Source organism: Sapajus apella, unplaced genomic scaffold (assembly GCF_009761245.1).
Source record: "Sapajus apella isolate SASKATOON/1434 unplaced genomic scaffold, GSC_monkey_1.0 scaffold1, whole genome shotgun sequence".
In the NCBI taxonomy this organism is placed as follows: domain Eukaryota; kingdom Metazoa; phylum Chordata; class Mammalia; order Primates; family Cebidae; genus Sapajus; species Sapajus apella.
Genome location: NW_022436941.1, coordinates 59,285,278 through 59,302,653, shown reverse-complemented (window position 1 = coordinate 59,302,653; position 17,376 = coordinate 59,285,278). Strand labels below are relative to the sequence as shown.

Below are 17,376 nucleotides of genomic sequence, written 5' to 3'. Positions count from 1 at the left end.
ACTGATTCTCATTGCATGAAAAAGCCAAATTGAACAATAAGTATAAATACTCATCTTTCAAGGTATTGGAAGGCATAAGGTTTCTACAAAATAAGAAGTGTTTATTTTTCCTTTTTTTTCTCATGGCTTTCCTAAACTACTGATTTAAAAACATTTCTGTTTCTGCATTTCCATTGGTCACTCTCATGTGCTTGTTGAATTTGGTAATCCCATTTGAGACAGCTCCTTTAACAATGTGGCCACAGTTCAAGGAGCCTTGGCACGACACACATAACCCTTCTGTGTGGTATTCTCTCTGCCATTACATTCTTGCACTTTCCATTTTTTACTTTTCTCTATTGCTTTACTTGTATAAAATGTTCTGGAAGTCCAAATAACAGAATGTCATTTGGAAGTTATGTGAATTATTCCTAAATTATATAAATGTGTTTGTAAGGAGTTATTGAATTGTTTGTGATGGTGATCCATGAAATAACTAAGAAAATTCATTTGATTTTTAATGATTCCAACTGATGAAAAAGTATAGAAAACAGTGTAACAGATACCTATTTACCCATCACACAAATGTCATAGAGATTGACATTTTGTAATATTTAGGAATTTAATTTTAAGTAAGTAAAAAATTACAGATACAACTAAGGTCATATATAATTAACCGCTATTTCTTTGTCTCCCTTTTCAACTCTTACCCTCCATGGCAAACATTATCCTGTTATTTATTATCCTTATGCATGGTTTTTATTCTTTCCTTTGACATAGATATATCAACTAAGCATATAATCATGTTCTGTGTATCTTTAAATATATACGTTAAGGTCTCACTGAGCCTATCTTAGTATTCTGCATTGTAAACAATTGTCTTAATAATTGTACAAGTAGATCTATTTATTTTCCTAACAATAGACAATTAGATTATCTCCACTTTTGTCAATTATGAATGCATACAAACAATACTATAGTGAACAGTTTTATACATGCCTTTTTGAGCACTTGTATGTTTTCTGGGTAGATACTTAACAGCGATTGCTGGGTCATGTAGACCAGTAGACACAATCTTTCTAGGCATTTCCAAATTACACTCCATATCTTGCCAGCATACTGTGTTGAAAAGACTGTCCTTTGTCAACTGTGCTGCAGTGTCACCTTTGTCATAAATCAGGGAACTGTATACATGTCAGTCTGTTTCTGTGTTTTCTGTTCCACTGGTTATATATGTATATCATTGTGCCAAATTGCACTACTGTAATTATTATAGCATTGCAATGTTGAGCCATCCAGTTCATGAACATGGTATATTCCTTCATTTAATTAGGTCTTCTTTAATTTCTTTCAGTAATGTTATGTAGTTTTCTGTGTAGTGTCTTGCTCATTTTGTAGATTTATTCCTAGGTATTTGATTTCTTTCGATACTGTGGTAAATTGTATCATTAAAAATGTTTTATTTTGAATTATAGGTTGAGCATTCCTAATCTGAAAATCCAAAACCTGAAATGCTCCAATGAGCATTTCCTGTGAGCATCATATTGGTGCTCAAAAAGTTTTGGATTTCAGAGCATTTTAAATTTGATTTATGATGCAGATATTTCAGGATCCAAAAAAAATTGAAATTGAAAATACTTCTGTCCCCAAACATTTTGAATAAAGGATGCTCAGCCTACGTTTGTTGCTAAAATATAGGGGGAACGTTGATTTTTGAATACTGAACTTGTATCCAGAGATCAATTTTTATAGATTTCCTTGGATTTTCTGGGAGCACAATCATAACATACAGGAATAATGACAGTTTTATTATTTGCTTTCTAATCCTTATACCTTTTATTTTTATTTCCCTTTCCTGCCCATTTTTTTCCACAAGTGAGTGTTGGATTTTGTCAAATACTTTCTCTGTGTTATTGAAGATAATTATATGGTTTCTTTATTCTGTTAATGTGAATTTTATTGATTGGCCTTTGAATACTAAACCAACGTTGTATTCCTCAAAAGCTCTAAATGGTTTATATAAACTTGGATTGATTTATTAATAGTTTATTTAAAAAGTTTTGCATGTATATTTATAGATGAAATTGGTCTGTATTTTTTCTTGTAATGTTCTTAATATCAAGAATATTGATACCCAAATTTGATATTATTTGGGAAAAAAACTTATTGTTCTCTAGAAGAATTATTGTAACATTGGTGCTATTTCTTTCTTAAATGTTTGCAAGAATTCAGTGGGGAACTGCATTTAGAGTTTTTCTTGTGGAAGGGCTCTTACAAATTTAATAAATATAGGATTGTTAGATTTTCTATTTCTTGTGTCATTTTGTGATTTTTAAAAAAGGAGATAAAGACATATATTAAAAAAGAGATTAAAAAGAGATAAAATATTTCATCATGCCAAATATTTGATTGTTTTATGACAAGCTTATTTTTTAATCTCTGTAGAATTCATTTTATTTTTATCATTAGTTTTATCATTGTTTTATGACAGGCTTATTTTTAATCTCTGTAGAATTCATTTTACTTTTATCATTACTTTTATTCTGTTTATACCAAACTACTTTCGAGGTTCTTATTGTGTTAGGCTCTTCCTGTCACAAGAAACATAGATTCACTGAAGTTCCTTCAAGTAAAGGAGATGTATGAGGTGCATTATAAAGCTATATGGAGCCATAAGAGAAAGGAATCACACAGGAAGAGCAAGATCACTAGCACAGTTTGGCATTAGGGAGACTGGAAATGTGTGGATAATTCGAATATGATGCAGCTTTAGGGATGGAACAGGTTTTCTTTTTATCTCCTATTAGTAACACTTTATAAGGCTTTACTTTGATACCCAGTTAATTGTGAGAAGTTTCTCACTTCCTTTTGGCTCTCTCTTGTGTTTCTTTTCTTCCTTTCATTACTAACTACCCCTTTTGCCCCTGTCTAAATAATTTTTCATCATACCTTTTCTTTTCTCATAACTACTTCCTCATGATCCCCAGTGCCTCGTGGCCTTGTTCTATGATTCTTTTCAGTCTCTCAAGTTACCAAGTAATTGAACCTCACTGGTTCTCAGTTAACTCCCCAAAGATTATTTGATTAGCTTAGTTTGAGAAGATTTTATGCTAGGCCCATTGGCTGGTTCTGGCTTTTTTTTTTTTTTTTTTTTTTTTTTTGATGGAATCTCACTCTGTCACCCAGGCTGGAATGCAGTGGTGCTATCTTGGCTCACTGAAACCTCTGCCTCCTGGATTCTAGCGATTCTCGTGCCTCAGCCTCCCAAGTAACTGGCATCATCACACCCAGCTAATTTTTGTGTAGATGAGGTTTTGCCATGTTGTCCAGGCTGGTCTCAAACTCCTGACCTCAAGCAATCCAACTCCTTGGCCTCCCAAAGTGCTGGGATTACAGGAGTGAGCCACTGTGCCCTGCTGGCTTGGCTACTCTTGACCAGGCAGCTATTGCCAAAGTGTGGGATTCATATAGCACAGAGCACAGATGCCCTGGGCTAACTCGTCTGCCAAGGGCTGTCATTGGACAACTTCCCTTAGCAGTGATGTATACACGGAAAATACTATAATTGATCAATACAGAGAAGTTCTAGAAAATTAAGTTGTTGCAAGAGTTACAGTTCTGCATCCTTCACGTGCTCTGGTGAATGCTAGTAAATAATTAAATTCTGATAAACCAATATCTAGATATTGTAAATATCTTTTAGTAGTCATCTACCTGTAACTGAAAAATTCATGTGCTGCCAACCCCAAATAGGGCCTTGGGCAATTAGATATGTAACACGTGTCATTTTAAGATGGACAAATGGAAATTGATAGACTTTAACATAAGCAATAGGGAGAACATCCACATAGGCAGATTACAAAATGCTTACTGAGAAAGCCATAAGCAGTTATCCACTTTGGTCTTTTTTCCTTTTTAATGCCCAGGAATAGCTGTGCACAATGCTAAGAATGGACTTTTCAGCAATATCACACAGTTCAGGTTGAAGACAAAGAGGTCCTCTTTCCTTTTGTGATATTTGCGCTGCAAAGTATTGTTTTGCCTAATGCATTTCCATTTGTGGGATAAATTGTGGATATTACCTTAAAACTTTTCTGGTACAATAAGTGAAATTACTTTTTAATTTTTAGGAGGACTCAGAGAGAGTAATGATAATTACTGGACCAAACATGGGTGGAAAGAGCTCCTACATAAAACAAGTTGCGTTGATTACCATCATGGCTCAGATTGGCTCCTATGTTCCTGCAGAAGAAGCAACAATTGGGATTGTGGATGGCATTTTCACGAGGTTAGAGCATTAATTCAATTTGAATGTATTCTTGAAAATAAGTGAAGCCCACATTATCATATGCATTTTCCTTTTATGTACATATTTAGATGCTCTGAAGGCATTCAACATTTAAGAGCTTAAATTATTCCAAAGCCAGGCACAGTGGCTTACGCCTGTAATCCCAACACTTTGGGAGGCCAAGGCGGGAGGGTCACTTGAGTCTAGGAATTTGAGACCAGCCTGGTCAACATGGCAAAACCCCGTCTCTACAAAAAATCAAAAAATTAGCCAGGAGCCTAACGTGGAGGATCACCTGAGCCTGGGGAGGTCAAGGCTACAGTAAGCCAAGGTCACACCATTGCACTCCAGCCTGGTCAACAGAGTGATACCCTGTCTCAAAAAAAAAAGGTGATTTTTATTATGAATGTTAGAACTAGAAAAGACTTAGGAGTTAATTTTGTCCAGTAGTTTCCAAATTATTCTTAATGAATTCTTGTTGCGTTTTATTTTTATTTTTGAGAAGGAGTTTCGCCCTTGTTTCCTATGTTAGAGTGCAATGGCGCTACCTTGGCTCACGGCAACCTCCACCTCCCTGGTTCAAGCTATTCTCCTGCCTCAGCCTCCTGAGTAGCTGGGATTACAGGGACGTACCACTACGCCCAGCTAATTTTTATATTTTTAGTAGAGACAGGGTTTCACCATGTTGGCCAGGCTGGTGTCAAACTCCTGACCTCAAGTGAGCCACCTGCCTTGGCCTTTCAAAGTGCTGGGATTACAGGCATGAACACCTTGCCCAGCCGAGTTCTTATTTGAAGGAAAATCTTTAGTAGAAAATCGGTATTTAAACAGATAGAAACAGATCTGCCTTGTCTTCCGGGGTAGAAGGCTTGGAGACTTGGCTGTTAGACTCTGTAGAGCACAGTCTGAAAACTAGTCCACCCTCCCCATTTTAGGAGCAGACCTGAGACAAACTGCAAAAGGCATTGGACCAAGATCATTTTGTTCATATTCGTTTTTACTCTAAGAACATTACATGTAACTGACTAACTTTTATCCTCATTGTGTAAACCTGAATTTTGTGCCACATTAGGAATATCAATGAAATATCCTGGTTTCACTGAGGAGAATTCGTAGTTTCATCTGTCTGACACCTTTGATTTATCAGTTCTTAGAGCATTGTGTATATTTCTTACATATACATTTCTAAAAAGTAAATACAGTCTCTATATGTATAGTCAAGCTCTGTGTATAGAGTGTCTGAGTTGTTTTCCAGCTACGTATTTATGTAATATTTGACTGTGGAATCACATCAGAATATATCACATGCTATATTGATATTCTTGAGTGGACACTAAAATGCTTTAAAGCTTCATTTTTCATCTGAGAATGAACAAAGCAAAGTACCCTGAATTCTGTTTGATGCCATGTTACCAAATAGATGTTATCCTGATCCCCATGTCTAAATTAATTCAAGAAATTTGAATAGTCTTTCTTTAGTTCTTAAGATTGTAATTCATTTTCTATTTTATAAGAAAAAACAGGTATTTTATTTTGGTTACAGTATTAAGAAAACAAATAGAAAAAAAAAAAATTCTTGGTCAGATTAAGGGGATTTGCCTGGAAGGGGGTCTTGTTACTGAGCAGAATATTAGGAGTGTTTCTAGATACAAGTAAAATGAAAGAAAGGTTTATTTCATGACTTAATAGAAAAATCCTTACTTTAGTGATACATGCTAAAATGTTTACATATTACATGCTCTGCTACGTCAGATTTACATCACAATAATCAAGGATGGTTACGGAAATTTAGCAGGATAGAGATGAAATGAGATTGGCCAATGAGATTGTTCATTGTTTGAGTCAGATGATGGCTGCATTGGAGTTGCATTATGCATTTTTCTTCGTTGTACATCTTTGGATTTTTTAATAAGGTTTTTTTTTGTTCTAAAGTTCATGGGATTTAGCCAGTTCAGAAAGAGACAAGATCCCTTGTGTAGGATAAGCATTGTTTCAAACTATGGGTGTGAAATCAGTGCATTGAATTGCAATTAGCATTTTGAGGCAATACTTCCTAGATAGTGCTTTGTGTTCCACGTCATAGCATATCAGGATGCAGCCAATGTCCAGTTGACTCAAATAAGCTTTTTTTTTTTTTTTTTTTTTAGTACAGTAGAATGGAGTAGAAGAAAAAGTATCAAAAGCATTAATTTGTAGCATGTAGCACAGCAGTGGAGTTATGTGATAAGAAGGCCTTTACATTACCATGTCGTCAGTAATGACATGGAAATTATAACGGTATTAGGAAATGTTAATATTGACACAATAATGAGATTTAAGCTCTGTTGTGCTAAAGACATAATTTTTTGAGATGGAGTTTTGGCCCTGTCACCCAAGCTGGAGTGCAATGATGTGATCTCAGCTCACTGAAACCTCTACCTCCTGGGTTCAAGCTATTCTCCTGCCTCAGCCAACCGAGCAGCTGGGATTACAGGTGCCTGTCAGCACGCCTGGCTAATTTTTGTATTTTCAGTAGAGACACAATTTCGACATGTTGGCCAGGCTGGTCTCGAACTCCTGACCTCAAGTGATCTGCCTGCCTCAGCCTCCCAAAGTGCTGGGATTACAGGCATGAGCCACTGTGCCTGGCCAAAGTCATATTTTTATTAAAACCTTAGTGCACCATAGTTTTATGCTAGATGTTAGGGATACAAAACTGAATAAGATAATTTACCTGTCTTCATGGAGGTCAAGTGCAGTAAGGGAGATGGAGAAGCAAATCTTTACAATTTGATAAGATCATACAATGTTAGAGAAGTGTATGTGTATATGTGTTTATTTGCTTGCTCATTCAGTCATTCATTTATTCATTCATGTTTATCCTACCATCTTCCAGAAAGGAATGAGGCAGCTTGCAGAAAATTCAAAATAGCATAAGTGAATAAATAAGGATAAGGGCTTAAAATGGAGCCACGACTGATAATTAAAACATGACTGACCAACACTGCTGTGGATAAGCCACAAATCTGGTTCAAAGGTTTCCAGAAAGCAAACTCGTTCAATTAAATAGTTCACAGTGCCCAGAAAACCAAATAAATTAATTAGTTAAGAAGGCAACTTAAAAAATTTTTATTGTGTTAGACAACAATCTTTTAGTAATAAAATCAGCTAGAAGAATATATTGGGTAGTATCACATAGACAAGTTTTTATTGGGTCCCTTTGGTTAGAGTTTAGGAAACAAATGTTCAGATATGTTATTCTGGATCACAGGCTCCACTGAGACAGAAATTGTGCTTATTCTGCATACCTTTTATCCCCCCATTTCTGGTACTAAGTAGACATGCAGTAAATATTTGTAGAAAAACTGATGATAAAAATTTTAATATAAATAAGATGTGTTGACATAGCTCTGTTTCTTAGTCCAGATTTCTGGAATCTGACTGAAGCATCCCCTTGTGATTCAAACACCATATAAAATAGTATATTGGAGCTTAACAAAGATTTGCCACGGGAGTCAAAAAGTCATCAAATTTCTGTGTAAGATTTGATTTTATAAATAAAACACTTAAGTTTAGGTATGTGGCAGAATAAATTATTAACACAAAGGTAAAGAGCAAAAGTTCCAGTGTCATGGGCATTAGTCTGTCCTGAGAACCTTCTATGCACCATTGCACCTTTGCGTTGCTGAGTAAGAGGAGATTTGTACTTTATGAAGGTCTGGGTTAAGCTTAGTTGCTCAATCTGGACTCTAGTCCCTAAAGTGGGAAGTCTCAGGCAAATCTGAGTATCAGACTGTGCCGGCAATTCAACTCTCTTAACCTGCTTCTTTCTCTATAAGATGGGATGGATAATCATTATACCTATATTCCAGGGTGGCGTTGTATAGATTAAATAATGCACATAAAACAATCTAGAACCTGCCATACAATAGTTCCTCAGTAATGTTAGTTATAATTTTAAGTTCCATCCCTATGACAGTTACTCTGACCATTTCCTTCCACAATGATCTATTTACTGTGAACTCCTAATGCCCTATTTATTTGGACTCAGTTATTTCAGTGTCTTATTTCAGTATCTGTCTTAGTTCATAACTGATTATCCCATGCCGTCATGCTATTTGTACACTATTTGAGGGAAAGAACTGTACTCCATTGTGTATCACCTACCCCACTCAGGATGGCAGTAATTATAGATAGTAATATAAATTAAAGTCAATCAGAAATGAAATTATTTTCACATTTATATTACATTGTTTTCACTTCATCCTGAAAGTTTTCATTAGTCTGAAACATACCCAGAAATACTGATCCCATATTTCAAAATTGACCACAACTTTAAAGCATTAAATAATAACTAATCACATAAGCCAGTTTAAAAAGAAATATGCAGATTATGGAGATTTAAATACTGAAATATGGGACATTTTCCTGTGCTCTGCCATTTGAGTAGCTGTTAGTTTATTGACCTTCAGGTCATGTTTATAGAAGCAGTCTGCCATAGGCTCTGTGTCCCTGCATATTCTTACTGATTATGCCAAGAAAGTCCCTGATTGCACTTTACATGGACCACTTCTCATTTGTCAGGGTTGTGCTTACAGCAAGCAACCTGGAGGGATAAGGTAATTCTCCCCTTAAAGAGGAAGCTCGCTTCCCTTGCTGTATGCACAGCATCCATGGTATATCACCCTCACAGGACTTGAAGGCTAATGCATGAGTAATAAAGTCCTTTGTCTCTGACCCAATGGTCTTTTGTCTCCTGCCAGCATCTATGAAACCAATGGTATTAGGCTAACTTGTTAGCTTTTAAGTAGAGTAAAATCCTAGACTTTACACAGTTTTTGATGGGTCAGTAGGATTCTTAGATCTCTTGCTAATATTAAATAGCTGCAAAATGTGAGTAAACAGGCTGTGTATGGGAAAGAATAGAGGCTTTAGATCTAGAAAACTCAGAATTCTGTACAAGTTCCCTAGTGTCCTGACCATGTACAAGTTACTTCATCCTTCTAGAACCCTGAGAGAAGTGCTGTGCCATAGTCAAAAGAATCAGACATGTTATACTTGAGTATAAATCTTGTCTTTCCCTTTTAACAACTGTGTGACCTTTTCCAAATCACTGCTTCTCAGTGTTTCAGTTTTTCACCTGTAAAATGGAGATGATGCCGCTTACCCTCATATATTATTGTGAGAATTAAATAAAGTACATGAAAATGCCAGGCACATAGTAGGTACCCAGTAAATTACAGTTTTTTTTCTTCCGGATTCTATGCCATTAGTATTTTAGATTTAAAAATCTGTCTTCATATATTTGTGAGTATAGTACTCCCTTTTCTAAACTTACCATCAGTTTTTGCATCTATAAAACAAAAAGGTTGTTAATACTGACTTCACAAGGTTGATTTGAGAATAAGCTTTAAAAAGATGTGAAATCACTATGAAGTGCTCTTATTCTCATTGACAGAAGTTGACCAAATCTAATCTCCCTGACACTTTCCCTCTTGGAACACTGTTGCCGTTAACAGAGTTGAGAATCCAGGAACCTAGAGGCACCACCCACACAGAATGGGATGATGGTAGTGCATTTCCTCCTGTTCCTCAGGAAGTGGCTGGCATGGAAGGTGGTCGCATAGAAGTTGCACATCCTCCTTCATGCTGAGACATGCCTTTATCTCATGACCCAGGAACAGCCTTAAGGAGCTGGCCCAATTGCCAGTCACTGTGTGAAAGAACAACAAAGCTTTAAACCTTGCCAGCACCCAATCTGTTGTTTCAGCGTAGTAGGATTCATTCTCAATCTCATTCTCTCCCATAGTAAGATTCATTCATAGTAGGATTCATCCTCTCAAAGTAGGATTCATTCTCAATTAACTCCATCAAACATATCAGTTTTTTTAGCTACTTAGGGATATATTTTGCAGTGACTTGGTCCTGGTGGGTAGTGTTATATGGAAAGAGATACTTGTTGTAATATATGAAAAAGAGCCAGTTACAAAGCCTGGCATTCATTCCACTTTTGTATGAGTAATTGTATATATAAATATATGCAGAGAAATCCATCTAGATAGAAAGCTTATTCTAAAATACCATGGGGGACATGGCTTTATGGTGATTTTTCTTTTCTTATATAAGTTTTTTAATTTCTAAAATAAATGTGTGTAATAAAAGTACAATCTCCCTACCCTCACAAATTACCAGTATTGGTCAAAATGAGGTGGTTTTTTTTTTTTTTTTTTTTTTTTTTTGAGATGGAGTCTCACTCTGTTGCCCAGACTGGAGTGCAGTGGCGTGATCTCAGCTCACTACAACCTCCACCCCCTGGGTTCAAGCAATTCTCCTACCTCAGCCTCCTGTGTAGCTGGAATTACAGGCACCTGCCACTGCGCCTAGCTTTTTGTATTTTTAGTGGAGATGGGGTTTCAACATCTTGGCCAGGCTGGTCTTGAACTCCTGACCTCATGATCCACCTGCCTTGGCTAAATGAGATGTTTTATAGGAATCTGGTGAAATGCTTACATGGTCAGTCTGGTAACTTTTTTGGGGGGGAGGGGCACATTTATCCTACCTACTCAGGGGCATGGAATTTGGGGTTTTAGACCATTCTGGGCACTTCAGTATATCAGACCCTACTTACTTTTCCACAAAGTTTTTCCCAGCCTGTAAGTAACCCTAGTTTTTCTTCCTTTAGGAGTTGATGGCATTTTGTCTGGGGAAAGATGTATTTCATTTTCATAATAAAAACACTGCTCATATAGCACTCTTAACCCTCAGTGCACATTCAGGTTTTTTTTTCACGGAGCTTTAAAAAAAATACTGATGCCTGAACCCTACCTCCAGAAATTTTAAGTTGGACTGGGGCAGGGTCTAGAAGTCACATTTTAAGAAAGTATCTCAGATGATGTTAAAGTGAAACCAAGGTGTGGAAGCACTTCCCCAAGCCCTTGCTGGAGAAATCATGTGTTGAATTATGAAAATAATAGATGCTTATTATGAAAAATAACAGTGTACTAGGGCATGAAGTGAAACAAAAACACTTTATTCTCCCCAGGCCTAGCACGTTTCTTTAGGTAACATTTCTCAAGTCTACAAGTATACATCTTTTCTAAAATGGTTTCATACTAAGCATCACTGTTGTATAACTTGCTTTTGTTTCCTAATATGTGGGAGACATATTTTTCTATCAGTTTATACAGATTAGTCTTGCTCTTTTTAATGGCGGCAGTATATCTGGAGTACAGATACTCCTTGATCTCTTTAACCTCTGAGAGCTCCATCTGGGACAGACTGCCTTCTAGTATATGGGACATGTTCCCTATCCATTCCCCTGCACTCCCCCATCTTCCTGTTGTTACCACTGTAAAGGAATCTGCATGGACCACATTAAATTATATCCCTAGGATGTAGATTGATATTATGCCCTTGTAACTTTCATTTTTTTTATGAAATAATTCAGACATATAATAATCCTCCATGCACCTTCCACCCTACTAAAGAAATAAAACATTACAATACAATCGAACATCTAATCCTCCCTAATCCCATTGCCCTCTACCCCATCCATAGTAACTAACTGGTTGTCCTTGACTTTGGCATCCATCCCATGCATTTCTCTATAGTTTCACTCATTGATATGTTTTTTGAAAGAGTGCATAGAAGTATTTGATGTGCTTTTAAACTTTATACACAGTGTATCACACTATATTCTTCTGTAAGTGATTTTCCCCCCTCAGTGTTATATTTACAAAATTCATCCATATGGATACATACACTTTTAGTTCATTAAATTTTTCCCTAATTATGATAGTCTATTGTATGAATATATTACTATTCACTCATTTTTCTTGATGCCAATTTTTTGCTAATATAATCAGTCATATTTATTACTTGTCTCATACTCAACTCCTAGTACACACAGGGAGTTTTTCTCAATCCAGGATATAGTATCTGGGAGTGGAATTGCTGGATTGTAAGGAACAAGCATCTTTCATGTTCTTCAAGGAGGCTGTACCAGCTCAGAATCCCACCACCAGTGTTTAAAAGTTTGTTCTCATGCTTAAAATAGATTAGAATAAGAAATACTCATTTGATATTCTCCAAAATTGTTTGCAAGAACATTTTCATTTTTATTACTTAATGTCCTTTACATGAAATGCCATCTGGTAAATTATTTTTTTGTTAATGCTAGGGACATTTTTTCTCTCCATGTGCATACTGTGCCTGTTTACAAAAAGATGTGAAGCAATTTATTGGCCTTTTCTGACAAACTGCCAGGCTTCCTGCTATCAGCCAGTGGCGGCTGCTGCTTTAATTCCTTTTTGTCTCGGCTGCCAAGACAGCAAGAGCTAAACTCAAGGTTCAGGTGTGGAAACAGTTTTGATTTAGTTTTCCCCTTCTCTTCTTATGTAGGAGTATTTCTCTAGTGTCATTCTTAGAACAGCTGCATCAGAATCTTAGGGATGGTAGTTAAAAATGCTACTTCCTAAGCCCTTTCACACATCTTTTTAATTGGAATCTCCAAGGTGGTACACAAGAATTAGTACCTGTATTTTAAAAGCTCCTGCTAAACTCAAATGTAACAATCTACTGTATGGCTTGTAATCTTAATTTCATATTCATTGTAATTCTTTCATTAGAATATGTTGTCCTAAATCACTTCAAATGCTCTTTGTACTCAATGGAAAAATATTAAAATCTGGCAGAATTAGATATTTGCATAAGATTTAGCTCCAAGCTTTATCCCTAAATTGATTGTATTATCAATTGGCCATTTAGAGCACTAGGTTGAAATCTGTAGATTCCATATGCATTGAGTGCCTACTATGTGCCATACAGTGTGTTGTAAGAAGTGGTGAATGGATGAAAAGCTGTAAACAGATAGGAGGTTAGGAATATTTAATCTGAATATTATAACCTCACACTAATCTTTTCCATAATAAGAAGCAGATTTTTTTTAAAAAGTAGAATTTTGGCAAACACATACATTTGGCTCTAATTAATTTTTCTGTGTATCTGTGTATTATGTGAATATATGTGTACTCATCAGTGAAATATTTCTATACCCATATTTCCAAGGATCATTAACATCCCTGAATGCATCACCAAGATAAGATGTTTATTATCTTGATGAATATAAAGTTAAATCTTATCTAGCCTTTTAGACTCAGTAATTAAGTTTTAGGAAAGCGATGAATTATTAAGTCTCATTAGAAAACAGTTTGAAAAAAGCAAAAAAATTGGCCTCTGCTCTCAGCATAATTTATTTCTATTAAACATTGGTGAAAAGAGATATTTCTCAAAGTGGCCCATAGTTAACAATTTTCATGCCATAGTACTTACATAAACTCCCCCTTCTGCCACTCAGCTTCAGGGAATGCTGTATACTCAGAGTGGCATGAGTGTGTTTATCTTGAAAGACAATGGGAAGGTAATAAACATTTAAGTGCTTAGTAACTGATTTGTTTGCCTAACTTAGTATAATTCAGAAAATATTTATTGAGCACCTACTGTGGAGTATTTGTACTCTACATAAAATGTATTCTTTATGGACAGAAAGAAAACATCTTGAATCAGTTCCACATCTTCTAATTAGTTGAACATACCAGTACTAAAATCCACAGGATAAGTCAGCACTAAGTGATTAAGTTGTTAGGATTTTATTGCCATTAGAAGTGTTGTCTTATGAATGTCTCTGCTTTCTTTAGCTCCTGTGGCTGTGTCTAGCAAACACTAGTTATCTTATTTCATCTTTTTGATGGAAAATGGTTTTATGAATTTAATGCTTGTTCCTTTAATTAACTGCCTCAAAGTCACCTGAAGGTTTGGTTTTAAATGCAAATCCTGGGCAAATCTCCTGACTGAAGATCCCCTGGAGATAGATACTGTTGTAGTAGGTACGATGAAGGAGACCTTTAGACACTATTTTTTTTTTTTTAATTTTTTAGAGCAGTTTTAGGCTTACACCAAAACTAAGAGGACGGTATATAGAGTGCCCATATACCCCTGTGACTGCCCCTACATAGCCTCCCCCATTTTCAACATCCCCCACCAGAATGCTACCTTTCTTACAACTGGTGAACCTACATTGGCACATCATTACCACCCAAAGTCCATAGTTTACATGAGGGCTCATTGGGTAATTTATAAACAAAGTAAATTTATTACAGTTTTGTAGACTGGGAAGTCCAAGGTCAAGGGGCCACATGTGGTATGGGCCTTCTTACTGCCTCATAAAATGGCAGAAGGCATGACATGGCAAGGGGGCTTACTAGAGAAAACCAAACTGGCTTTTACAACAGACCTACTCAAGTGAAACTGACCCACTCCCATGATAACCCATTAATTCATTATACCTTAATCCATTAATCCACAAATGGATTAATCCATTCATAAGGACAAAGCCCTGATGACCCAGTTACCTCTTAAAGGCCCCACCTCTTAATCCTGTTATGTTGGAAATTCAATTTCAATGTGAGTTTTAGAGGGGACATAGATTCAAACCACAACATTCTGCTCCTGCCCCCCACAATTCTGTGTCATTCTCATATACAAATACGTTAATTCCATTTTAATAGCCCCAAAGTCTAGAGTCTCACCTGAATCTGATGTGAGTAATGCTCAAGGGACAATTTGTCTTGAGGTAAATTTCTTACAGCTGTGAGCCTGTGAAATCGAACAAGTTATCTACATCCAAAATAAATGGTGGGACAGGTATAAGACATTCTTATTTCATAAGGGAGAGATAGGCAAGAAGAAAAGAGTAACAGGTCCCAAATAAGTCCAACACCCAAAGGAAAAACTAAGCCTTGAGGCTCCAGAATAATCTTCACTGGTTCCGTGTCTTGCTTCCTAGATACACTGGTGTGGGGATTCAATCCCAAGGCCTCAGTCAGTCCCACCACCTAGGCTTTCCTGGGCTCACCCACGCGTCAGCTCTCACACGTAAGAGTCAAGTGCCTGCAGCTTTCCCAGGCTGGAGCTGAATGCTGGCAGTTCTACAGTTCTGAGATCTCAGCAGGGTTTTGTTCTCACTACTCAACTAGGCATTACCGCATTGGGGCTCTCTGTCCTGGTTCTGGCTCTGATCCCACATTTTGCTTGGTGTTAATCACTCAATCACCTCTTAAATGCCCCACCTCTTAATACTCTTATATTGGAGATTAAATGTCAACTTGAGTTTCAGAAGGGATAAAATTTGAGCCAAAGCATTTTTTATTTCCTTTTCCTGTCTTATTGCATGTTGGAAATAGATGCTTGTGCCGCAAAGAAAAATTAGCAGTGAGACAAAGGATCTTTCAGCAACTTTTTACTTCCTGGACTGCAGGATGGGCACCCTCACTAGCCATCATGCTGTGAGAGTACAATGAACAAAGGAAAACACACAAATTTATCCCTTATGCATTTGGGGTCGTTCTTACTGCTGTGTCTGATCTCCATTGGCTGGAGCCAGACCTCACAATCTAAACTAAAACCTGATTGGCTAATAACTTAAAACTTTTCTAAACAGGTAAAAGCAGTGGAGAGCTGGGACATGCCTATGAGCACATCCAGCACAGATATCTTGGTTAAAGTACAAAGACATAGAATGTACTACATGCCTGTAAGCATGGCATGTTTAACAGCCTCATAGGATATGGCTTAACACACTTTAACACGAGAAGAAACACTAAAAAGGAACTTTTCTACTTTCCACATTGCATTAACTAGTACTTCCACTACAGTGTTGAAAAGGAGTGGTAAGAGGTGACAACTTCTCATTGTTGCTGATCCTAGTTGGGGAAGCTTCAAGTTTCTTACCATTAAGTATGATGTTAGCTATAGGTTTTTTTGTGCATGTTCCTTATCAAATTGAGGAAGTTCTCTTTTCTTAATTTACTGAGAGTTTTTATCATGAATCAGTGTTGGATTTTGTCAAATGCTTTCTGTGCATATGTTGATATGATCGTATGATTTTTCTTCTTTAGCCATTTGTTGTAATGAATTACGTTAACTGGTGTTCAAATGTTGAATGAGTATTGCACACTTAGGATGAGTCCTACTTGGTTATGGTCTATTTGTCTTTTTATACATTGTTGGATTCATTTTGCTAATGTTTTACTGAGGATTTTTGCATCTATGTTCATGAGAGATACTGGCCTGTAGTTTTCTTATAATGCATTTGTCTGGTTTTGGTAGTAAGGCAATGCTGGCCTTCTAAAATGTGTAAGGAAGTATTCCCTCTGTTTCTATTCTCTGAAATAGATTGTAGAGAATTTTTTATACATTGTTGGATTCATTTTGCTAAAGTTTTATTGAGGATTTTTACATCTATGTTCATGAGAGATATTGGCCTGTAGTTTTCTTATAATGCCTTTGCCTGGCATTATAAGACAGAGGAAAATACCATAATATCAAAACCAGACAAAGGCATTATAAGAAATGCCTTTCTATTCTCTGAAAGAGATTGTAGAGATTTGGTTTAATTTCTTCCTTAAATGTTTGATAGAATTTACCAGTGAAGCCATTTGTGCCTGGTGTTTTCTGTTTTAGAAGGTTAATAATTTCCTTTGATTCAATTTCTTTAATAGATACAGGCCTATTCAGATTGTCTCATTCTTTTTGTGTGAGTTTTGACAGATTGTGTCTTTCAAGGAATCAGTCTGTTTCATCTAGGATATAAAATTTCTGGGCATAACACTGTTTACGATATTCTTTTTTTTTTTTTTTTTTTTTTGAGACGGAGTTTCACTCTTGTTACCCAGGCTGGAGTGCCATGGCGCGATCTCGGCTCACCGCAACCTCCGCCTCCTGGGTTCAGGCAATTCTCCTGCCTCAACCTCCTCAGTAGCTGGGATTACAGGCACGCGCCACCATGCCCAGCTAATGTTTTTTTTTATATTTTTAGTAGAGACGGGGTTCCACCATGTTGACCAGGATGGTCTCAATCTCCTGACCTCGTGATCCACCCGCCTTGGCCTCCCAAAGTGCTGGGATTACAGGCTTAAGCCACCGCGCCCGGCCTACGATATTCTTTTATCTTTCTAATGCCCATGAGCCCTTTGGTGATTTCTCCTCTTTTGTTTTTAATATTCGTAATTTAATATTGTAATTGTATCCTCGCTCTGTTTTTCTTACTTAGCCAGGCTAGAAGCTTATCAATT

General features: G+C 36.6%; 1 protein-coding gene across 5 annotated transcripts in view; it reads left to right on the top strand.

The window, feature by feature from the left end:
- Positions 1–17,376, top strand: part of MSH3 (mutS homolog 3) — a 219,485-nt gene that overhangs the window by 165,562 nt on the left and 36,547 nt on the right. For all 5 annotated transcript variants that reach the window (XM_032277167.1, XM_032277143.1, XM_032277151.1 and 2 more), the window contains one exon: positions 4,110–4,267. In XM_032277167.1, coding sequence (XP_032133058.1) covers positions 4,110–4,267 — 158 coding nt within the window. The remainder of the gene's footprint in view (positions 1–4,109; positions 4,268–17,376) is intronic.